We start from the raw sequence: 24,734 nt of genomic DNA, 5'->3' as shown, positions 1-24,734 counted from the left end.
ATCCAGGAAAGGCAGAAAAATGAGAGTTCTTCGAGAACACCAGTGCTCCACCAGCACCAATCAGCTGAGGTGTACCTCAAGAATCCTGCGTCCCTCCCACACTCTATAATATATTTACCAAGCCCCTCTTTGATTTCCTGGACTCCATCAGCATAGCATACACTAACTATGCCGATGACACACAAATCCTCCTTCCCCTCTCTCGAATAGTTGCGAAAGACGTTGACACATTTAATGCGGCATACTCGACCATCCAAGCCTGGATGGCGACACACAGCCTCTGTCTTAATGATGATAAGACAGAGATACTCCTGGGTGGGCCCTCAGTGGTGCTAAAAAACATAATCCCCTTTACGTGGCGTTCATGATCAATGGTACCCAGATTCCAGTCACCACTTTGGTGAAAACACTGCAGGTCTACCTCTATGCTACCCTCTCAGTGACACACCAAGTGAATGCTATCTCCTCTTCTGTAGCTTACATAACTAAACTGAAAAACGCCTCCAGACCTTTTCCATCTACAGATAGTTGTCTAACCATTGCATGAGCTGTCATCAGGGCAAGGCTGGACTACTGCAAATGTACTCTTTGCAGTTACCTCCACGCACAACCTCCAGAAATTACAGATCATCGAAAACCTTGCTCTTCGTGCGGCCCTCAACATTCCAAAACTTCTATTTATTTATCTGCTTATTCAGGTAAGGGTTGGATGAATTCCTAAATGTTCTAGGGAAATTAGCTATACATGATAAGATAAACTGTGTGCAGGATGGGGTCCCCTGCAGATGCCTTAAACCTTAGGTGCTTTCAGTGTCTGTCATGTATGTTGTTCTGTCTGTCTTCCTCAAGAGACACCCCATTCTTTTTAACAAACTTCTCTCAAACGGTTGGCCAATTAAACTTTCAAATACCAAAGCTTAACAAAACCTTACCCTCCTGGGCTGCCTGCTCAAGAGAAAGTTCAATGACTCAGTGCAGTAATTCATCTTGTCCTCTCTATTTTCACCTGGATGGGTTAAGACCTCGCCCAGTTGTGTGACGTTTTGTTAGTCTCTCCCAACTTTTCAGCGTGTGACAGCTCCTATAGTTTCTAGGAGGCTTGGCATGTCTGGTACTCGCCTCTCACTCAAGTGGACTGGACATTTAGCCGGCCCTTACTAAGCCTGGGTGGTTAGGGTTCTCCAGTGGCCGCCTCCTAGAACTGGGCGAACTATCAGAATGTTCCGCTAGGTCCCAGCCGGACCTGGACTAGGTTTGGTATTCTGAAATGGACCTCTTGGACCTTGAATTATAGGATTCTCAAACTGTATCCCCTGGATTTAGAACTTCAAGCTTTTCGAGCACTCCATTCTGAGATTCAGCTGGACTCTAAAATTACAGGTTGCCCTCTTGGACCTTGCATTGCACACTTCACAAGTGGTGCATCCTGGACCTGGGATTTCAGGAATCACGTGTGGTACATCCTGGGCCTTGAATTTCAGCAGTTGTCCCTCCTGGACCTTGGATTTCAGGAGTTGTCCCTCCTGGATCTTGGATTTCAGGATTCAGGAGTTGTCCCTCATGAACCTTGGATTTCAGGATTCGTATCCCACTTTGAATTTGTATTTTTCACCAGGCTAGGTCCCGCCCCCAGCTTCATTTGTGTTTCTAGTGGTTGGCTGTGTGGGCTGGGCCTTCTAATTGTATTAAGGTGTGAGAGTACTGTGCCAAAAACTCTGGTAAATGGGTCCTTCCAAGGTCTCAAGTCTGCACTGTGGGTAGGGTTGCACCCATGCAAATGGTGCTAGCCTTCATCCAGGCACTGCTTCCTCCATATATCGTTCTTCCAGGATTCTCCCATACCTCTAGGGAGCATGAGCAGGCTGTGGGATTGGTAAATTACCTGATATTCTGAATTGTCCCTAATGCGATATTAGTGAGAAGTTAAAAGTGCGTTTGGTGGCAGGTGCCACCTTGGAATCTCCCTATCTGCGTTGTGTGGTGCTGGGTGCTTCTCTCTCTCTCTCTCTCTCTCTCTCTCTCTCTCCCTCCCTCTCTCCCTCTCTCTCTCCCTCTCTCCCTCTCTCCCTCTCTCCCTCTCTCCCTCTCTCCCTCTCTCCCTCTCTCCCTCTCTCCCTCTCTCCCTCTCTCCCTCTCTCCCTCTCTCCCTCTCTCCCTCTCTCCCTCTCCACATGGAGGCTGGCATCACACTGGTACTACAGAAGTGCAGCATGCCTAATGTCTTCTCTGGGATTTCCTTGAAGGTAATCTTTCTTAGTTTCCTGAACTGTGCGACCTCTGTGCGTTCACACATCTTGTTCACCATAAGAGGTGAAGTGTTTGGCTGCTCGCCCGCGTTGCAGGCATCTGGTGAAAGATATTTTGGGTTATGTAGTTCTGAGGGTCATCCCTCCACCAAGGTTCCTAAGGAAAGATTATCCTGTATCTCTGGGGGAGTAGGAGGCCTGTGGGAACTGACCTCATCCACCATCGAGGAAACAACACCAAATGTCCCTTTCGGCCTGCTACTACCAAATGTGGGCAGAGCACACCACAATGGCGAGACAGTTGGTTCCAAGACTCATTCAGTCAAGCATAAGGCCAATGGGATACCCTTCAGCTGTAGCTGTAAATAAACGCACACGGGCAGAGTCAGTGAAGAGTCGAAGGAGCGGCTGGTGCAGAGAACTGTTCCCTTAGCAGTCTGTTTACACTGCCTTTCACAATTGTGGGCGTACCTGTGTGCCTACAAAGATTCGATTCCCCCGCAGAGCGGGCGCAGAGTCGGTGAAGAGTCGAAGGAGCGGCTGGTTCAGAGAGCTGTTCCCTTAGCAGTCTATTTACACTGCCTTTCACAATTGTGGGTGTACCTGCGTGCCTACAAAGACTTGATTCCCCCGCGGAGCGGGCGCGGAGTCGGTGAAGAGTCGAAGGAGTCCAAGGAAGTTCGATAGAGGTCGAGGGGGCTGTACGGTCCTGTGCGGCAATGAAAGACGTTCATCCCACCAAAACACGCGCACAGCGGAGAATGGAAGCGGCGCTGTTAGACAAACCAGCAATTCCAGCGACCGCAATCCTTGTTAACTGCTTTGACCCTGTCCGTACAGACTCTGCCACCAGCAACAAGCCGGTCCCTCCATCAGCCATTACAGCACTCCTGGACGATCCCCAAGTAAGTGACTGTATGGTGAGAGTTAAAGGGAGCTGTATGAACGATTGTACAGTGGTTAACAGCGACGAAAATGACACTAACAAGCACACTGCACTTGCATACTCCCATGAGCACCTTCCGGCTGCAATTAATGATGTGACCACGGCTGTGTACCGGTTAGGGTGGACCTTATAGGGGGGAGTAGGAGTAATGTGGGTGCCGTTGTGGCAATGGTCGACCTCATCATCAGTAATGCTACAACAACGTTGGATACTTGTCAATGTCGACGCAGAGTAACACAGCCGATGCACACAATCTTCCTGCGACAGTGAGTGACACGATCCAAACGATCATGGCGTCTGGAAATCTGGGCCGGTTCCAAAGTGTGGTGAGCTGTCACGGCAATAATTGTTTTTCGCAAAGTCCAAAACCAACATTCACGTCCAGTGGAGAGCTACCTCACGGCCGCTTTTTCAGTGCGGTGTCCTCAATAGGCTCCGTAGGTGAATCCACACTTAGAGTTTCATTGTGCTTCCAATTGTGGCTCGAATTGTGAAGACGAAGATGCAGTCTTTACACGCCCAGACGACGATGTGGTAAGACAGCAAGGAAATCCAGCAGATGACCTCTGGACCCCAATGACAAGGGAGTACGAATCTGCCTCGCCCAATGCCATTGTAGTTGGCATTGACCGTAGAAATTCACTCGAGGTTGTGAACAAACTGCTGACCGATCTAACATGCATCAATAAACAAAGAACAATGAAAGGCGACACAGGAACAACGATGGATGGCCAGCTGACCACAGACCCGCTTACGAGGTTGCCCTACGAAGAAAGGTCGTCCTCGCCCAACTCTGTGCAACAGAAAATTAATCGAGTCTGCTGCCTCGTTAAACGGAGAAGAATGGACGAAAGTATTTCACCCAGCCTCAGATGCTCACAAAATAAAAATGCGAAAAGTTCTTACCACAACTCATTATTGAATGCAACCTCCCCAACGGAAGCTCTGCAAATAGAACAAAGTGGGAGCGCGATACTTTTGAAAGTAAGCGAGGACGATTTAGAGCAACTGTCATCCGATTCCTCTCTTATGGAGTGACCATTTCCGAAGATTAGACCCCGTGTCATTCGCAAAAAAAGAAGTGCGCGCCGTGGAGAGCCTGAGCAGGCGGCACTAGGAAATGCACAAAACTCACAAGACCTACAGGCCTTGATAATGTCATCAATGTGTATGTCCATTGCCCCGTTTCTCAAAATGTACGAGCAACTTAATGACAACATGAAAGATTTGGCTTCGGTAGTACATACGTTGACAAACAATGTGTGTAAGATTGAACAAGAGTCTACCGACCGCAAGGCGGCTTTGCAAGAGATGAACAAGAAGATGGATGCAACGTTTGCAGCCTTGTTAGACAATGTAAGAAACGCCAACATTGACAAAAAACTGTTGGCGGAGGTCGCAAAAGAAGCCTTGAATATCTTTCAAAAAGATAGAACATGGAATGGACTGTCAACTGTTGCTAAGTGCCAGAGGCGCAATCCTGCAACAGTACTGGACACTGGTGTTTCTTGTTCCAGACTAGAAAATAGCCATCTATCTAACAACCTGGAATGCGTAGCAGCATTGCCTGAGAAAAATGTGGAACATATGAAAAGTACACTTGGCGTACAGGTCTCAGCAGTATTTCCTCTGGAACCGGTAAGGTCTGTTGACTTAACTGATATTGATGAGCATAGTTTGCCCGTCACTATCCCGTCTAGGGATCCTTGTTCCGCCATAGTAAATGGGTTTGAGAAAGTTGTAAAAGAGGCCCAAGACGTTGCCAATTTAGCCTTACAAAGCCCACAAATGCCTTCGACATCTGCAAGCTGTGTACATCAGGAGACGGTGCCTGAGGAACCACCTAAAGCGATGGCGGATGCAGCCGAGAAGTCGGCTGTCATATACGACATATTCAAGATCCCAACTGACGCACATAAAATAAACAAAAGCGACGAACATGTATTATGTCAGCAAACCGTCTGACTCTACATTGCAGCCTAAAGATCTTCATAATAGACAAAAATCAGCTAAAAGAAGTAACTGCATGGGTGAGAAGAAGGAGGAAACCTTACGGAGCAAATGCCAGCAAGGTCTACACCGCCTTCTACTTGAGCGTATCGTATCCTCAGATGACTTCATTCTAAACCGCCACAACGTAATTTGGCTGTGCCACTTGATTCCAAGTTTAAGAGCAATTGCTTCTGAGGATCTCACGATTTTAGAATTCTTTAATGAAAAGAAAAACAATGCTGTAATTCTACATCTTCAGTCGAAACTGATAGCTGATGCCCTACTTGATGCTGGTCCGGTACTGATGTCATTAGGGTTTGACATAACTAGAGTGGACCAAAGTGCGCGGCTGCCATCAATAAAAAGAGATAACAGCACTAAAACAGAGTCTGAGAGTAATCGAGGTCGATCTCTAGAGCAAGAATCAAGAACAACTGATGCAATGATAAAGGCTCCAATAATGGCTTTACCTTTGTCTGTCGACTGTGCGGCGTTGCCACACAAGGATGAACTGATATTAATCAACGGAGCCCGGAGTCCAGCAATGCCGACGGCCAACGGCTCGACAGCATCCAACTCTCCCCATCGTGTGTCCGATTGGTCTTGGCTTGCGGCCACCCTAAATAAGGTGTCAAACACCTAATGCCAGGAAGTGGAGCCCAGAAGTATTTGCACAGTGGCTTCGTGGAATACCAGAGGCTTCAGCCACTTTTTTAAAACCTCATGGGCAAAGAATCTGGATCTTATTTGCCTACAAGAAACATGGCTAAGTGAAAGTCCGCTACTTGAAGGATTTGAAATTGCATTTAACCCAGCGATATGTCAGTCAAAGGGAAGACCGATGGCTGGCCTATTGACGGCAGTTAGAAAGGCCTCAGGGTTTAGGATAATTGAATCATATAACGTGTCGTCCTATATCCAGATAATCACAGCCCTATATCCGGATAATCACAGTAAGTGTCACACAGTCTGTGAATCTCAAGAGTGACCACTTATACATCATTAATGTCTATTGGAATCACCAGGCAAAAGTTGCAAAGGCGTTTGCAGATACAGTGACAACAGTGATTGATGAGCTACTTGAAAAGACACAGCCGCTGGACCTGATTCTATGTGGGGACTTAAACATTATATGTCTAAATGAGAAAAATCACCTGGTGCCAAAAGCGACCCAATGGTGCACAGAAATGGAGTCACGCGGAATGTATATTCTGAATGGTAACACTGTGGGCGACATGCCAGCTCAGCCCTCATGGAGAAGGCTGAAGCAAACCTCAGTGCTTGACTATATATTTGTCAGCGAAAACATCCACAAGAGAGTGCTGCACCTAGACGTTCTCAAAATGACTCATAGCGACCACGAAATGGTGCAGCTCACCCTTGAAAAACAGAATAAACATGTTTGTTCGGACTGGCCACACTCTGTAAGTACTGTGTCTAGCAGGATCCGTTTAAACCTTCTCGTTACCGAAGTAGAGGAGATAACAGCTAACTTTATGGAAAATACAGAGGGCCTCGAATATCAACGCCTGTTGTCTAATTTTGAAGAACGTAAACACAACCTAAATCAAGTCGAATTACGACCAAAACACAAATTCGACGTGACCATTCTGCAACGAAAACGACTGATGAGACAAGAAATGAGGAAGATTAAGGGGCCGGTGAACGAAAATCCAAAACCAAAACAGAGGATAAGGATACTTAAACAAAATTACAAGAACTGGCTCAAGTCCCATGCGGCAATCATGTTGCAAAATGACGCTGAGAATATGCTATCTAAAATGGAGGGAAAAAAATCAGCAGACTTCTGGAAACTGATAAACAGCAACTTAGCGCCTCAACATGCTCTTCAGGCCATTGCAGTGACTGAAAAAGTATGGGTAGAGTATTACTCAGCCCTATTTAGCAAAGGAGTACCATCGACAGCTTGTGATCCACCGACTGCAACTGAATGGGACCTGGAATTTGAGAGAACAGACATCCTACTCGCAATTAAAAGTGTGCGAGAATCTAGAGCCCCAGGTCCGGATGGCCTAACAAACCATACGATTAAGAGTAATCCGGACTTATGGGCAGATTTTTGTGTTACCTTATTCAATCGGATTGTTTTGAGTCTCGCAACCCCTAGTTCTTGGAAAAGTGCCGTTCTGGTGCCGATATTCAAGAAGGGGGATCGATCGAACCCGGAAAAATTACAGACCCATAGCACTTCTTGATGTCTTGGGGAAGATATATGCAACATTGCTCCAACGGAAACTCTTGAAGTGGTCTAAAGACTTCAACCTTATTGACCCTAGACAAGCTGGGTTTGTAAGGGGGGGTTGGCTGTGGCCTAAATCTACTTATACTGAATATCCTAAAGATGGAAACAATCGGACTAAACACCAAAGTGTACCTGGCTATGATAGACCTTTCGCTGGCATTTGACAGTATAAACAGAGAGTTGTTGAAAAAACTAGCCAAGTAGGACTGCCCCACGAGCTTAGTGAGTGCAATTCGCGAATTGCACATGGAAACCTCCATTAAGATATGTCTATATATGACAGGCACACTGTCTGCTAAAATAAATACACACAAAGGCGTAAAACAGGGGTGCCCTCTGGCAGCAACAATATTTAACCTGTTTATATCAGATATACAAGAAGTTTTTTCTGGTGCAAACACGTTTCCCCCAAAAATACATGGCATGCCTATTGACTACCTGGTATATGCCGATGACCTTGTGCTGATAGATCAGACCTCAATAGGGCTTCAACGCAAAATGACTCTTATAGACTCATATAACGTCAAATGGATTGTCTATCAATAACCAAAAATGTGAAATTCTGATCTTAGAAAAACTACAAGGCTCTTGTGGAAGGGGCAAGAAATTATCCTGCCACATTGCCAAGGACAAAATTCAGCTTTTAAAACACTTGGCATATCTGGGCATGAGAATTAGTGCGAGCCGAAACGGCGGACCCTGGGTAGAAGCAGTCAAAAATAAGTGTCATCAGCTAGCATCCCAAGCCTCATTAATCAATAACAGATATGGGAAATTTTCATTAAAACCAATCATTATATTTTACCAACAGAAAGTGGTACCTATTCTGTTCTACGGAGGGGAAAATGCATTTGGTTCCTCGTACAAGCTTTGGAACACACTAGAAAACCTCTTCTGGTCTCGAGTGCTGAAACTACCGAAGGGTACATCAACTGTTTGCATACTGTATGAATTAGGGCTGATTTCGATGCACGCTAGAGTTGCATGGAATCTACTAAGTTTATACCGCAAAACAATGTTGAAGGACCCATTACCCCAATTTGGCATTTTACACAGGCCTGACCTGAAAAACGCGAATACCATTCTAGCGAAATGGAATCGCCTGTCTCAAGACTTACTGGAAGAATATGATATCACTCCTACTCTGTTATTGGAAAATCCGCAGGCAGCTAAGAAGAAGCTCTGGAGACTGGACTGGATTAAAACCTGCGATCGAAGAGCAAGCTTGACAACAATGCTTGAAGTACCGGGCGAGGCTAAAGCATACGAAAAACGCTCTAATTATCTAGTGCGCCTTCCAAATCAGCACTCAAGGGCATTATATATGCGATTCAGACTAAATGCCTTTCCGACAAAAGACCGTCTAGGAACATGGTCCAAACAAATTAATTTCAACTTTAACTGCCGATTCTGTAATGAGGCCAAAGAAACTTTGAAACATCGGATTATGTCTTGTCCGACTCTGGAGCAACAAAGGGGCCTTAGCTTTGCCCCTGTGATTAATACACACTGTATAAAGAGCACTGAAGAGTGGTGGATAGTTCTCTTTGAAGGACTTAATAGAGCAGCACTGTTTGCTCTAATAAACTTTTTACAAGTCCTAAAAACTCGGCTGGAAGAACAAGAAAAAAACTTAAAAGGGACAGAATCAAGTACTGTATGAGATGAAAGGAAGGCTGCTTTTCTCTTGTTTTAAAGATGTTAAGTCACAAGGAGGGCGGGAGGAAGGAAAGGGATAATCGTAATGGAGTGATCAGTGTGCAGTTATGTCTCTTCTTTTTTTAAAAGTTGAATAAACCAATAAAAAAATAAAAAAAATAACAACTAAAAAAAATACCCTTCAAGTCAGAGAGTATGTTTTACAATATTCATGGAAATGACAAGTGGTTTTAGTTTTGATATCCAGGGGGTGCACATCTAACGATGGTTGAAAATTGAGCTAGCCCTGGATCGTAATGTGCCATCAAGGGCCTGAGAGCAAAGGTGACTGCAGGGGAGAAGCGTTCATAGGTTTGACTTTTGAAGTGGTAAAGCAGTAGACACATTTCAAGCACCAGGAGTCTATCGTCAGGGATTCATAGCAGACTATTCAGAAGTATCAATGATGAAGTATTTAGAAAGGAAATGACACCATTTCAATTTCTGGTGCTTTAAATGCATATATAAGAATGTCAATCCTTTTTGAAGTATTGGAGCATTTGAGGAAAAACCAGTTTTGATTTTTAATCTGTGTTTTCAGCTTGTCCTAAAGTGGTAGCCCTGTGTCGTCTCTTCCACAGGTAGATGGGACTTAGGGGGTGGGGGATGGGACCGGGGGCGGTGGGAGGTGTATATGTGATATTAGAGGGATAGGAAACATCTTCAATCGGCACTGTAAAAGATCAAAAACAACCTCGGAATGGGTATCTAACCAAGGAGGCAGTTAAGATGGCTCTACGACAGAAACCTGTTAAAGGGGGTGTTTCCAACCCTTGAAAGTTGGCATTTAAGAGGGACTTATTTAGGTCCCTTCCAGTGGTTACTGATCTTACTACATAGTTAACCATGCATTATATGGCTCATTCTGTCAGTTTCACAGCAATTAGCCATTTCGGTTTGGATATGTAAAATTCTCAAATCATGACCTTTCTCCATGAAGTTCTCATTAGTTAATATGGCCATTCCTGGGTCTTTGACTTTGGAATTAGTGTTCTGCACATCACCTTTTGAGTTCTTTCTCTGCCCACTGTCTGCAGATAAAGCCTGTTTCCCTGAATGCACTTTGGCTGTTCTTTCTGACCAGGTTTCCCTTTTACCATCTCCATAGGCTGAGCAGGAGAAGATGAATCGGAAGCTTCACGAGCAGGACCTTCTTTTGGATGCTGCCCGTTCAAACATCACAGCGGAGCTGCAAGCGGCCCAGGCTGAGCGGGATAGACTGCAGCGGGAGCTGTGAGCTATGGATCTTGTACTTATGCTTTCATAGGGTGCAATTGTACATGAACACCCTTGTGCTCCTTCACGGCCACAAGTTCTCATGAATCCGGACACATGTGCCAGCCCTTGCACCCTCTGTGTTCCCTTTCCTCATAGTTTCTTGTTCTGTCATGGAACGTTTCTGTACCCTTTCACCACCTATCATTGTTGCTGTACTCCTCCCCAGAACCTGCGCTGCAACACGCTAGTCCCTCTCTCCTTTTTCATTCTCCCTTGCCCATCTTGAAACACATTCAATGCACAAATACCAATCTAATTAACTTTCCACATCGTTCACAGCTCCCACAATGGTCTCCGTTCCTTATAATCCTTTGCTGAGCAGGTGCCAGTACCCTCTTCCCATCTTTCCCTTCCAATCCTATTCTCTATGATCTACCCCCTTTTTTTACTTCCTATGTTCCCGTGCATTTTCCCTTTTCACGTTGCCTCTTTCAATGCCCACCTGCCAATCCTGTGCTGTCACTGACTGGGTGCCAGTCAATATTGCCTCTATTCGCCCTGAACTACTCAAGTGCAAGCCCCTATCCACTTTGCCTATCATTTACTGCCCACTTCCCAGTCGATGTTACTTTGATCTAACTGCCAATACCCATCATGTGCCAGTCTTTATCCCCTATCCCATCCTTCTGTGCACATGTATCTGCCCCTTCACTGTCTTTTTCACTGCCAATGCGCAAGTTCCTTTCCCTCATCCCCTATTGCTTACATGGCAGTTCCTGATCCATCACCCCATTTTCCAGTGGTGATATGGCTATTCAGTAATCACAATCCCATTGCTTCACTACTCATTTGCCAGTTTATGCTCTGTCACCCCATACTCCACTACTCCTGTGGCAACCTCCATTCCCTAACCAACCTTTCACATCCCACGGTCTGATCCATTCTACCCAGGGCATAACCCTTCTGTCACAGTGAAGTGGAGTGACATTGAGCAAGTTCAGGGGAACACACTGAGGGTGAGCACGACAGTGGGCTCCTGGGCACCGATGAATTGTTCATGACTGTAAGCATGCAAGCATTGCCTTCATGGGAAAAGTGCGGAGAAGAGCGAGGCTCTGCAAGGTTGACGAGATGGTGTAAGAGAGTGAGGGTTGTCTCCGGAGAGGCCAGTTGTGAGGCAGTGTCTTCGTTTGCTACATGAATTGGGCAATAAAGACGATGTGTCCATCTGTGCCTCAGGGGTTACGTTTGTTTATTGATGAAAGGTTTGTGCTTCACACTAGTCACCACTTAAACCCTTTCTTCATCATCTTCAGGTCTTCACTTCAAGTAGAGCATTCCGAGTGTGTTGAAAAAGAGCGTCTTGCTGAGGAAAAGATGGAAATGAGGAAAGAGCTGGTGGAGTCCACCTTTGTCCGCCTCCGTGAGGATCTGGAGTCTCTTATGAAGGCGAGAGATTCTCTCACAAAGGAGAGAGATACTCTCACAAAGGAGAAAGAAAGCCTTTTGCAAGAGGTAGAGACAGCTGAATCAGACCTGCTGTCAGTGTATGGGCATCGTTTTTTTGTGTGTACACACCTGTCTGTCCTACCCATCTCTCTGCTTAGAATTCTGATGCTCATTTTTACTGGGTCTTTGTGATCTAGTTTGGGTTCAATCTACACCTGATCTCGCTGTTTTAGCCATTTGCATGGGCTTCTTTTGGGGTTTTTCTGTTCTGGTTGCTTTTTCCCTCTGTAGAGCCAACACTTTCTGCTTGAAAAGTCTATTTGGTATTTAGTCTTGATTTGCCTTGTTGGCCCATGTCTCGTTTATGTTGTCTTGCCTGCGTCCAATATAGGTTTTTACGTTCCGCCTTGCCTTGTTTGTTGTATCTCCATTGTCTTCTCTTGTTTCCTGTTTTCTTCATTAATGTAACTCGCTTTGATGCTTTCTCGATTACATCCTTCACTGGCTAGTTCCCCTGTCTCTCATGTATCACACTTACTGATCTTGTTGCCCTGCATGTCTGAGGTATTGTTGTGGCTGTTAGGGGAGTTTTCCTAAAGTCCACTTGAGGTAAGACTTCATAAAACTATCCCAATGGTTTACAGGTCCCCAACTCTTAGTATCAGTCTGTACTACTCATGGAACCTTGGTAGAGTGGCAGAACAGTCAGGCCTATCATAAGGGGAAGATGTGAGATGTAGGTAAGTACACTGAACCCAGTTAGTAAAGCAGGTCAAAGAAACACGTATACCAATAAATGTGTGTAAAATATATATTTATTATATTTACACGAGATGTTTTAAAATACTTGGATCTTTAAACCAATACACATAGAGTTACAATTGTTAGCGTTTGACACTAATGACGGTTCTATCGCATTATCAGTAATACTGCGCACTCGCGCACAGACAAAGATATATGGTAATTGTATTTAGTTAGCAAAACCACATAAAATGATGTCTTTTGGGTAGGAAACAGTTGGTTAGTCAAACTGTAGCACAGTTTAAGGTTTTAGAGACAGTTTTGGAGCCAACTAATGATTTTAAAGTCCAATTCCCCACTAGCAGCAAAAGTCATTTCGGAGAGAGCTTGAAGTCTTAGAAAACGGGGAAACTACAAAAGTTCCTTAGGATACTTCTAGTCTCTACGAAAGGATACTTTAAGACTCAACACAATGGTGGAGACCCTGTTCAAGGACTCACAAAAGGACACAAGCCGGCAGCTTGGTTCAGAGAAAAAGAGTGGACACCCTGGACACCTACGTGCACTCCAACACTCTGGAGCGACTTTTTGGTTTAAGGTAAGCAAAACCTTTTCATCCCACAGTACCTTAGTTTAGAAGAAATGTTTGTGGCTGGATTCTCCTCTGGACAGCAGCGATGGACCCGGTCTCCGGATTCCTTGGTATGGTGACGAAAGGCAGGACAATGATCGGGCTAGCTCAGCAGCAGTCTTGCGAAATTTGAAGGGGATGTGTGGTACAGGAGGAGGAAGATGTAGGTGAGATTTCCCAAGTGCGTAGTAGTCTGAAGAAGTCCGATTGTGACGTAGCTTGTTTGGAAGACACACTGTATCAGGACGTGGTGGCGTTGGTGATTGGTAATGGCATCAATGGGAATGAGGTGAACATGGAGAGTTATGGTAAGGTGAGGAATGAACTTTGTGTCAAGGGCGATTATCTGTACAGTGATCACAAGTTAGTTGTTCTGAGGAAGATGAGGAGTGCTGTGGTGGAGTTGGCACATGTTGGCCATTTGGGCTTAGCAAGAACCAAAGGTTTGGTGAGGGACGATTTTTGGTGGCCGGGTGTGGACAAGGATGTTGAAGAACAGGTGAGGATGTGTGTTGAGTGTGTGGAAGGTGACAAGGGACTTAGAGTGCAGAAGGTCTCCATGGTTGTAAGGGGGTGTCCGAAGGCACCATAAGATGAGGTGGCGTTGGACCTTTTGGGGCCTTTCAATATCAGAGGTCCGGGAGATTCCTACTTGCTTGTTATAATGTATTTGTTGTCGAAATGGCCAGAAGTGTACGATCTTAAGTGTACGTATTATTATGGCAGCATAATACGTTTTTTGGAGCATTTGTTTTGGAGAGAGGGTTTCCCCAGGAGGTGTCTTTCTGACAAAGGGTCACAATTGGTTTCAAGAGAGTTTAGAGCATTTTTGGAGAACTATGGGGTAGAGCAGATCACCACATCATTATATCACCCACAAGGAAATGGATGCGTGGAGCGTTTTAATCAGACCTTAATTGAGGCCATTAGAATTGCGGTTGCCACGGGGGTGACTGGGTACGTACTGTGATGGAGAGGACATTTCAGTACAGGTTAGCTCCCTATTGTGCCACTAGTGTATCGCTGTTTGAGTTATTACGAGGCAGAAAACACAATTCACATCTATGTCCTGGGTGGATGGGGAGGTTGCGATGTGTGGATGTGGATGTTGAGGGAGTGAGAGCGAAGTTGTTGGTTAGTGGACACAGGTCTAAGGTACGTTGTAATGTAAATAATTGTTGCAGAGAGTTGGAAGTGAAACCAGACGATTGGATCTAGATGAAACTGCCCACCACTGTGAAGAAAGGGTATTCTTTGTACTCAGAACCCAAGGAGTTAATTAAAGATCTAGGTTCCTCGATCTTGGGCAGAGGAGGAGTTGTATGGCATAAAGAGAGTGGCGGTCTTGAGAAGGAATGGGTCAGCTTTTGAAAGGTGTGAGAAGGAAGGAAGGGAGGTGTTAGAGGTGCCTGCACGTGAGTCTGTGCATCTGGGTGTTTTACTTGTATATAGTTACTAAGTGCATTGTTGTTTTCATAGGGTTCCATCATCAGCCATGGTGGAATACGGAGCTCCAGCATCAAGGATTCTGGATTCCACTTTGGTCAGTTGGGAACCCTTTCCCCTGGCTGGAGGTCATTACTGGAGTTGGCTCAATAAAGAGATAATTATTGCCCTGAGTTTGAGTGAGCCCATTTATTTCAAACATAACACTTTGGCATAGATTTCTTGAGCTTCTCTGGTCAGTCTGCGGTTTGGTGCCTTTTCTGCAGCCCCAACAAAGGACACGATTCGCCCGGTCAATCTTCTTCATTTCCTGGAGTCCTGCACTCTGGTGAGGGGACTTGGATGATTCGGATTGTGTCTCTGGAGTTTCACCTGGAGCTCAGAAAAGACTTGGACGCATTCGGCCTTGGCAAGATAATGCACTACGATTGGGTCAGAGGTCTCCTGTTATTCGCCGTCTGCTGCTCTGGAAAGGCACAGCACCTCGGGAGATGGCTCAGGTTGTAGTTCGTCTCAGGACTGGTTGGTCCCACCAGTCAAAGGACGGAGCCATCCTCTTCGGAGTTCTGTCACCTAGAAAACAGAGTCAGGACAGCAGTGGTCACTTCATGGTGTTGCAAAGGGTCTGCCAGGATCTCTGCTCATCGTCTTCTTCGTTCACTTCAGTTTCCAGTGGTCAACTTGCCTTTCACCTCAGGAACCTCAGTATCCCTCTATCCTTAAGAATAGTAGAAAGTAAGGATAAAGACAATAATCTCAAAGGAGAACCCAAAGGGCTCCCAGCAACACTGCCCATAGGAGCTTTGTGCTGCAAAAGTAAAACACAGAGGCCTTAAAAGAGATATGGAGGAAAGTAGACTCCATAGAAAAGGTAACGCACAAAGAACAGAGTTCTAAAAGGTAGAACCCATAAGAATGAATGAGTGGAAAAAGGCTGCACTCATCTCCTCTTTTATAGAGGATATTGCATCACTTATAACCATAAATACCAAACCTAATTCCCAAACCATCTTACTTGGGGACTTTAATCTAGGTTTCAACGACCCTAAGGACTCTAATACCCATGACCTAGCCAACACCTTATCTGAACTGGGTCACACACACATTATCCATGAACCTACTCATATCAAAGGCAGAACACTAGACTGGCTCTCCCACCTCAACTGCTCCATTGACCTCCTATCCAACGACCCTTGCATCTGGTCGGATCATCATAAATTAACCTTTACTATCAAAGCCAACATACCCCTCCCGGTGCCCAACATCGCCCCCTGCCACCCGCACGAGAAACAAGAAAGATATCACTCCGGACAATCTCTTACCTATACTACTCCCTATCTTGAATAATATTGACTCAGACGCCGACCCCACAGTCTTAGTGGATACCTACAACCAGGCTATTCTCAAAGCACTAAACACCATTGCCCCTCTAAAATTGCAGAACCCTAAACCACAGCGACACCTTAACACCTGGTTCACGCCACAGTTAAGAGAATTATGCAAAACTAAAAGAACCGCTGAGGCTCATTGGAAGAAACACCCCACAATATCTAATAAAACTGAGCTAACCCTAGCCTCCTCTAGCTACAAAGAAGCCATACTTCGTGCCAAAAAAGATACCTACAATAAAAGGATTACACAAGCGGTCTCCAACACAAAGGAACTCTTTAAGATTCTGAAAGAACTAGAATCCCCCATCGCCCCCATAGACAAATGTGTTACTGACACACTATGGTGTAGCAATATTCAGAAGGCATTATTAGACAAAATAGCTCGCCTTCAAACCAAAATCAACGCTAAAAAATCCTTACTACTAGCTGACCCGGACTATAAACAACTACCGAACAAACCATCTACCTTTAAATCAACCTGCAAACCTTTCAACTTTTCACCCCTCGCAATCTGGGAAGTAGAAAACATCATCAGGAAACTTAAACCCTCAAACTGCCAAGGTGATGCCTGCCCTGCCCCGATCATCAAAGCGGCAGCTCACGACCTGGCACCATTCATTACCAACCTCATCAATGCCTCCTTCAAATCTGGAATAGTACTTGACAACCTTAAAGACGCTTGGGTCATTCCAATTATCAAAAAACCGACTCTTGACCCAACCAACCCGTCTAACTATAGGCCGATAACTACTGTACCGTTCTTATTAAAAATATTAGACAGAGCAGCCTATTTACAAATACAGGCCTACTTAGAATCAAACAACCTCCTAGGACTCAGGCAATCAGGCTTCCGACCAAGACACGGTACGGAAACTGCATTAATAGACCTTACTACCCAGATCCAAATCCTGAAAGACAATGGCAAACTCGCACTCCTCTTACTGCTGGACCTGTCAGCTGCTTTCGACCTGGTCAATCACCAAACACTCTGTCACCATTTGAAATCTGCAGCACACTTTTCAGACGCAGCCACGGCTTGGATTAGTACCTTCCTGGCGAACAGAACCATGAGGGTCTGCTCTCCAACAGATTCTGCCGAACCTTCACCAGTACCCTGTGGAGTCCCGCAAGGCTCTTGCGTGTCCCCGACACTTTATAATGTATTCACAAAACCCCTGTTCGATATCCTTGATTATCTGGGTGTCACATATACCAATTACGCTGATGACACCCAGATACTCATTCCCATCATGGGTGATTACGAAACTGACAGCACCACCCTTAATGAAATCTACTCTGTAATACAAGCTTGGATGGCACACCATGGACTGTGTCTCAATGACGAAAAAACCGAGTTGATCATCTTGGGCACTCATGCCAAACTCAAAAATCTTAACCCCTCATTCAAAGCCTTTACCATTGATGGCAATCTTATCCCAGTGTCAAATAACACTAAAACCCTTGGTATCTACATCAATGCCACCTTATCCTTCTCCAAACAAACCAATGCAGTAGCATCATCAGCTGCATACACCTGCAAGCTGATCACTGCATGTAGACCGTTTATATCCGCACCCAATTGCATTACTCTCGCCCGAGCATTAGTCCTATCCAAAAAAGACTACTGTAACGCTCTTTACTTGGGCATTAGTCACAAAAATATCAACAAATTGCAAGTTGTCCAAATCAATGCCACCAGGGCTGCCCTCAACATTCCCAAAAAGGCACATATATCTGAGACCAGACGTAAACTACGCTGGCTCCCTGTCGAACACAGAATATCCATTAAAACGCTGGCCCTTACACACAAAGCCAGGGCCAACCTTGCGCCAGCATACCTTACGAACCAACTTACACCCCACACCTCCTTAAGACCACTCAGAGCAGCACAAACTAACACCATGACCATACCGAGATTCAAACTTCATAACTCGGGTGGAGCTAGCTTCCCTGTACAAGCTTCCAAGTTATGGAACACTATCCCTGCTTCCTTGCGAGCAGAATCATCATTCAACCTGTTCAAACACAACATTAAGTGCTGGCTTCATCATTTGGACTCTATGATAGCCTAACCTCTTGACTTTCGCTGACACACCTTGTAATTTAATGTATATCTACGCACTTGCAATACTATGTTTGTACCTATCTGTAACTGTAACGTAACCTTTGTTGAATGTGTTAATTGTAACTGTAACCAGATCTAATTTACGCGCCCTTATGCCCCTGTGCCTTACTGCGCTTTATAAATAAATACTAAATACTCATTCAGAATATAAAGAAAAAGGTCCAGAAGTCCAGCAAAAAGTGCTTCCGGTCTCACTAGTAGAGGGAATGAAGCATACAAATGATATTATATGATATGGTATGATAGGTTATTTATAACGCGCTTAATACCCAGAGGTTTCTAAGCACGGGACCGGGGATCGAACCTGTGGTGCTCTGTGTCGTCTTGCTTCCAAGGAAAGCATGTTGCCCCTGAGCTATCCTCCCGAGATAAACCTCATTAACAGTGGCCACCTTGCATTTCTTCACCCCCAACCCCACGAGTCCCGTTTCCTTGCTTTTTTCGACTTTCATTCTTTATGGCTTTAGTGTTGTTGCTTAAGAACCACTCTTGTCTACCTTCTTGTCCATCTTTCTTTGCATCACACCCATTGGCCATGGTGCTTTTTCTTTTTTGGGTATAAATCTTATTGGTTTTGTTTCCCTATATGGCTGGTGTATCACACTGACTGGTCTTTACTTCTGCCTTGCTGATGTATCACCCACAGCACCTTCTTTCCTTGTCTTTCGGGAGCATCACTCTCGCTTTGTCAGCTAATGTGCCATTGCAGATGAAGAGATTTGGTTTTGCTCAACTCATTTTGTGATGAAGATCTAAATATCACTGGTGTTTGATTGGTCCACCTGCCTGAACTTGGGTACAGAGGGGAATGGTCAACGGTGCTGGGTGCCGCCCAATGCTTGTGGATCTGGCCTGGAGGAGGTTTATACAGGGGAACCCCAGCTCCCCCCGCTACCCCCCCAGTGCTCCATTCCCGAGACAGGGGACCACCCCATGAGCTACCATGACACTCCCTACCCGCCATCTGAGAGGGTAATCGTGTCCCAAGAAGGACCCTGGGGGAGTCCCACACATCATGGGTTAACCCCAACCAGGTACAATAAGACGTTTACTCCTTCCCCATGGCGATGGAACACTGGCCCTTTAAGGTACTGGCAACACAGCCGGCAACAAATGAGTGAGTTAGAGAACACTATTTTTTGGTAGCAATGCTAGACTCAAGAACAGAAATATATTCACATGCCCTCTAAACACGATTGTAGCACAGACAAAATCTGGCAACATGCGGCCTGCCACACTATGTTGTATTGGTGCAGGTGTACTCCTTATAGCTTGAAGAAGGAACAGGCTGGGTATTCTCATGAAGCGAAACTCTACATGTATTGGTTTCCCCGTTCACACAGGAAACACTCACTCATGATGTTACAATATATAGGTGACCTACTCAGATATTCTCCAAACCCTCAGACATGCTACCTACATGTTCTTTCCAGGCAGTCGAGGGCAGAGGTCCACCTGCAGAGACAGTGACTTCGCCACAACCAAATGCTAAGATGACATCAACAATGGGCCTGGTCCAAACAGTCCATCTGACCCAAGCATTCGGGCCAATCCCCAGCTAGGCCAACCTCCACCTTAAAGGTGAAAGACATAAACTCAAGTACCAAACTAGGAATTAGTATTCACTCTATAACCCTCTGTAAATTACCACTCTATAATAACTCTATAAAGTGCTAAAAACCACACTATTCAACTAACTCAGCCCCCCCCCCCGCCCCTCTCACCCCTCTCTTCTCACCCACGCTTCTTGTAACTAAGTTTGTACTTTGCATTCCTCTTGTAATTACTTGTAATTAAGATTGTATACTGCAATTAAGAACGTTGTCTGTAACAGCGCCACAATGCCTTCCGGCTGTTGTGCGCTTTAAAAATGTCAATGAATAAATAAACCCGGCAGGAACAGACTTGTGGTGTGGGTTGCTGGAGAACGAGTGAAAGACACGATTTTGGAGATAGTTGGCAATGTAGTCATTTGGGGGCGAAGGGAGGTGGAGAAAGATTGCTGGAGGCTGGGGAGGAGGAGGGGCGTTTTGGAGAGAGCCAAAGAGTTGTTGGGGAAAACACATCATCTAAAGGTAGTGTTGGTGAGAGTAGGAGAGTTGGTGTGGAACAGTGGAGGAAAATACCATCTCACGGAAGTGTTTGCAAGAGGGGAGGAGAGATCACATCCGAGAAAGGCAGGGATTGTGATCAACTCTTGGCGTTAGGAGGGGAAAAGAAGAAGAAAGGGCTGACAAGGAAGGAGGGTAGATTCAGAAGGCCTGAATGTTGCTTGCCCTCAAGGAGGAATTAAGTAAATGGGCACTCGCTGAGGTACATGGAGAGGAACAAAACGGGCAAGAGAGGGGCCTAAGTCACCTGGCATAGCCGCTATCAAGAAAGCTGATGGTTAAAGAAACTGTCCGTGCCTGCCAAAGGCCCCAGAGTATGCCAGTGTATGCCAGTATACGGCCCTAAGAAGTGCTGGCGTTGCTTCACCCACACTCTGGAGATTTGACCAATGAGCCAATAACCAAACTTGACGGGAGATGGTGGCGTTTTTGGGAAACCAACATCTTGTCCAAGTGACAATAGGGAAAAGCCTCAAGCAAGGCATAGTTCAGGGTTCACTTGAACTCCCATGCACTGTGACTGACTTTCATTTGACCACTAGGTGGCAGAGCCCAAGGGAAGCAAGGGATCGCCTTTCTGATGGTAGTCCTTAAGTAGGCTGGAATTTCGTTTCTTTGATTTTCCTTCTTGGGTTTACTCCCTCCATTCTAAGCCCTTGGCATAGTTGTGTTAAACGCTCTTGTACCTAATCCTACGAGTTTCTAATTGGCTGATTTCTTGACCGCAACAGATGTTCTCAAAACTGCCAGTCATCTGGCACTCCTCTGCAACACTTCCCTTTATAGTGTGATCTTCCAGTAATTCCCCATCAGCCTTCACCACACACAGTTGTTCATGAAGTGGTACCTCCAAGGCTATTCTGTGCTCTCAGGATGTCATGTTCAGACTTATCAGTGTACATCATTCCTTGGCAACCGGTCCAGTTTGGTTCTTTCTTGTCAGTTTCCACTCCTGTGACTTGTGGGCCCATTAATATTCTCCTTTCCTACGTCTCCTTTTTAATCTGTATGTGCAGCCACTCTTAGGCTCACAGTGTATATCTTAGGAAATAACTGGACCTCTTCCCTCTCCCCTCTCCCGCACTCTCGCACCTTCTCACTACTGAAGTGTATTCATGGCACAAAATTGTAGTCCTACTTTTATGTTGTGGGCCTGTCTGGGTCATTTTATTTTTAAAATCTGGTTGGCCTAAATTGTAGTTGCGGTTCAACCCTATTTATTTTTGCTCTCTGCTACGTGACGCCAAAGCTCATTTTAATAGAGCTCGTAGTTTGACGACGGGGAGCCATTACGTTAGCACTGCAATGTAAGCAACCACTTGGGGGTTCATTATCAGCGCAGGCATGCATGCCAACTTTTGCCCTGCACTTTAACACTCCTCTGTGCAAATGAAGTAAACACTGCCTGCCACGTGCAGCGTTAACAATGGATCCCTATGGAGTCTGCCTAATTGTTGCTGCAGCAAAAACCCAGCAGGCTCCCCGGCATTTGTGCCCGAAGGGGTGCAAACGCTGGAATATTTGTGAGGTGGAGAGGAAGAGAGCAGTGGAAACGCAAGTTGCATGCTACTCCTCCTCTCTGCCATACAAAATGAGCTGTGATGTTAATGGAAGGTGTAAAAGCCTTACACGGCTTTTTACGCCTTGCATTAACGTTAAGGCACAATTAAAATAAGCCCCCAAGTGGTTGCATTAAAGTTTTAGGGGGAACAATGATCATAGCTAAGGCCAGAAGTTAGAGAAGAGTCAAGTTAGTTTAGAATTCTATTCACCGTAGGTAGAGTGTAACTAGCTTGTGCATTTACTTGTAACCATCTACTGACAAACCTATATTACAAGTGTTCATTTATACATGTGTTACTATCCAGGACAGAAATGCAAGGGGCCCTCATGATATGATATGATATGGCATGTATAACACGCCTATACACAAGTGTTTCAAGGCGCGACGAGGCAAGGGGGGGAGACGAAGGGAGGACAAAACAACGATCCTACTAGGCCAGGTGTCATTCAGATTGTGCAAGTGCATGGGAAGGGGGGAAAGGAAAAGTGCACAGGAGGAAGGGAGGGGAAAAAGTGCAGTGCATGGGAAGTGGAATACATATGACACATAAGAGCCAGCTAGTGGCAAGTGCAAGGAAGTGCAGACGTAAGTGCTAGTAGGGGGGACTGAAGGGGTACAGGAAACGGTCCCCAAGTGCAGGGGTTGCCAGGGAGGCCGTGCATGTGGGTAATTGACGGGGCCTGGGCCAGAGATCAAAAGGGTGGCCAGGTAGCCAGTGCAATTACGGTGAGGAATTCAGCAAGGGAGAGGAGGGGAGAGTAAGCAGAAGCAAAGAGGAAGGTTTTGAGGTGTTTCCGGAACCAGAGATGGTTCTCCTCAAGTTTCAGGGAGGCAGGAAGGCTGTTCCAGAGAGAGGCCCCTGCTGAAGAGAGTAATCTGCCACCAACTCGTTGCTTGGAGAAGCGACTGACCCTAAGGGAGTTGGAGGCAGATGAGCGAAGAGCTCGAGAAGGGAGATATTTAGGTAGAGAGAGTTGAAGGTATTTCGGTCCCAGACCCCAGAAGGCCTTGTGTACAATGCAGAGGGTTTTGAACTTAATCCTCGCAGCCACTGGGAGCCAGTGCAGAGATTTCAGTCCTGGAGAGATTCGATCCTTGGGCTTGAGGCCAAGGACCGGTCTCGCAGTCCTGTTCTGGATAAGTTGCAGAGGGCGGAGAGTAGAGGCAGGCAGATTTAGACAGAGGCTGTTACAGTAGTCCAGCTTGGAGAGGACCAGGGCTCTGGAGACAGTGAGCTTCTGGGGGAAGGAGAGGAAAGGAAGGATACCTCTAAGGAGGTGCAGCTGGTAGTGTGACTTCTTGGAAACGTCAGAGATGTGAGGGGAGAAGGAAAGTGCCGAGTCGAAGATGACCCCGAGGTTTTTTGCCTTGCAGGTGGGAGTGGGAGGAGGGCCAAGAGAGGCCGGCCATAGAGCTGCAGGGAAGGAGGGAGTGGGTGTGCCGATGAGTAGAATCTCAGTCTTACTGGCATTAAGACAGAGGTCGTTGGCGGCACACCATTCCTGAATGGCAGACAGACAGACAGTCAGAGATGAGGGAAGGCGAGGAGGAGGCTGAAGGTAGCCTGAAAATGAGCTGGGTGTCATCCGCATAGCACTGAAAGTTGGGACAGAGAGTGGCGATGCGGTGGGCAAGGAGTGCCAAGTATTGGTTGAACAGCCAGGGAGAGAGGTTAGATCCCTGGGGGACACCACAGGTAGAGAAAAAGATGTCGGAGAGGAAGGACCCAAGTTGGACCTGGGAGGGTCGGTCGGAGAGGAAAGAAGACAGCCACGCCAGAGCCTGACCAGTGATACCCAGGTTATCACGGAGACGGTTGAGCAGGATGGCATGGTTGACCATGTCAAAGGCAGAAGAGAGATCAAGCAAGATGAGAACGCAAGGGGTGTTAGAGTCGAGGTTGGTGAGCAGGTCTTCATCAATATTAATGTGTGCTACCATCTACCCACAGCAAAGTGAGTCTTCTAAAATTCATCGGATCCTACTGTCTTAAAGATCCCGTCCTTCCTTGTTGTACATCCTACAAGCATCCCTGTCACTGATCTGGTTGCCCTACCTGGAGGAATTTGCTCTTTGGCATGGTATCCGTTTGCAGTTTCACAGTGACTGTCCATGTTGCCGTTTCGCACTTGGTCCTCACTCTCAGTATCCTTGTAAGCTTGCCTTCCTGGGTTATTTTGTTAGGCCTTGTTCCCCTGTAATGTTTAATCCTTTTTAAAGCCTTTTTGCTTTTGAATTTGAACTTGACTCTCCTTGCTGCCCTTATCATGCAATACCTCTCATTGGTCCTGTTACATTTTCCTTTGTCACTTTGACCCTTTTATGTGTCACTTTTATTGGCTTTGTTGTCCCCTTTGAGTATAGTTTTCCTCAGCCCTGTGGACATATTCTGAGAGGCCACACTATTCAGTTGAACTGGGTCAACACCAATGTCCAGCCAAACTCTTATCAATGTAGTGTGATTGAGCAATGAGGCTTGGACCTTATGCAAGGGGTCAGAAATGTGAGGCAGACACAAAGTTGTAATATTCTCATTGTCAGATATTTTTATCAAACAGAAATTGGTTAGATAAACACTTTTCTAACCCTCTCCTAAAGAAGCTTCCATCCTTGGAAACTAAAAGTAAAGCTCATCTATGTCAAGTCATTAGAAACTCAGAAACCGTCCTTGTGTCCAAAACATTCTAATCTGACCCTCGCACTAGAAACAACTAAGGGGTGCAAGGAAATGTCTCTGACTTATATTTAGAAAAATGTGTTCATAATCCAATTATAAAGATACATCCATCAGTGTTTTCCAAGGGGACACCCTTGGATCCAGAGGGTAGTTCCCTTCCCCTGCATATTTAGGTAGGTTGTTTGAGAAACTGGAGGGTATTCTCACTCCTAAATGCCCTGGATCCTCTTCTCAGG

The 24,734-nt window shown here is 45.8% G+C and overlaps 1 protein-coding gene across 1 annotated transcript in view; it reads left to right on the top strand.

Annotated features, from left to right (window-relative positions):
- Nucleotides 1-24,734, top strand: part of CCDC150 (coiled-coil domain containing 150) — a 917,521-nt gene that overhangs the window by 446,867 nt on the left and 445,920 nt on the right. Inside the window, exons 11-12 of the mRNA XM_069618819.1 lie at nucleotides 10,254-10,378; nucleotides 11,680-11,878. Of these exons, the coding sequence (XP_069474920.1) occupies nucleotides 10,254-10,378; nucleotides 11,680-11,878 (324 nt within the window). The remainder of the gene's footprint in view (nucleotides 1-10,253; nucleotides 10,379-11,679; nucleotides 11,879-24,734) is intronic.

Source organism: Ambystoma mexicanum, chromosome 10 (genome assembly GCF_040938575.1).
Source record: "Ambystoma mexicanum isolate Mex_15411 chromosome 10, UKY_AmexF1_1, whole genome shotgun sequence".
Taxonomy (NCBI): domain Eukaryota; kingdom Metazoa; phylum Chordata; class Amphibia; order Caudata; family Ambystomatidae; genus Ambystoma; species Ambystoma mexicanum.
This window is presented reverse-complemented; position numbering and strand designations above follow the sequence as displayed.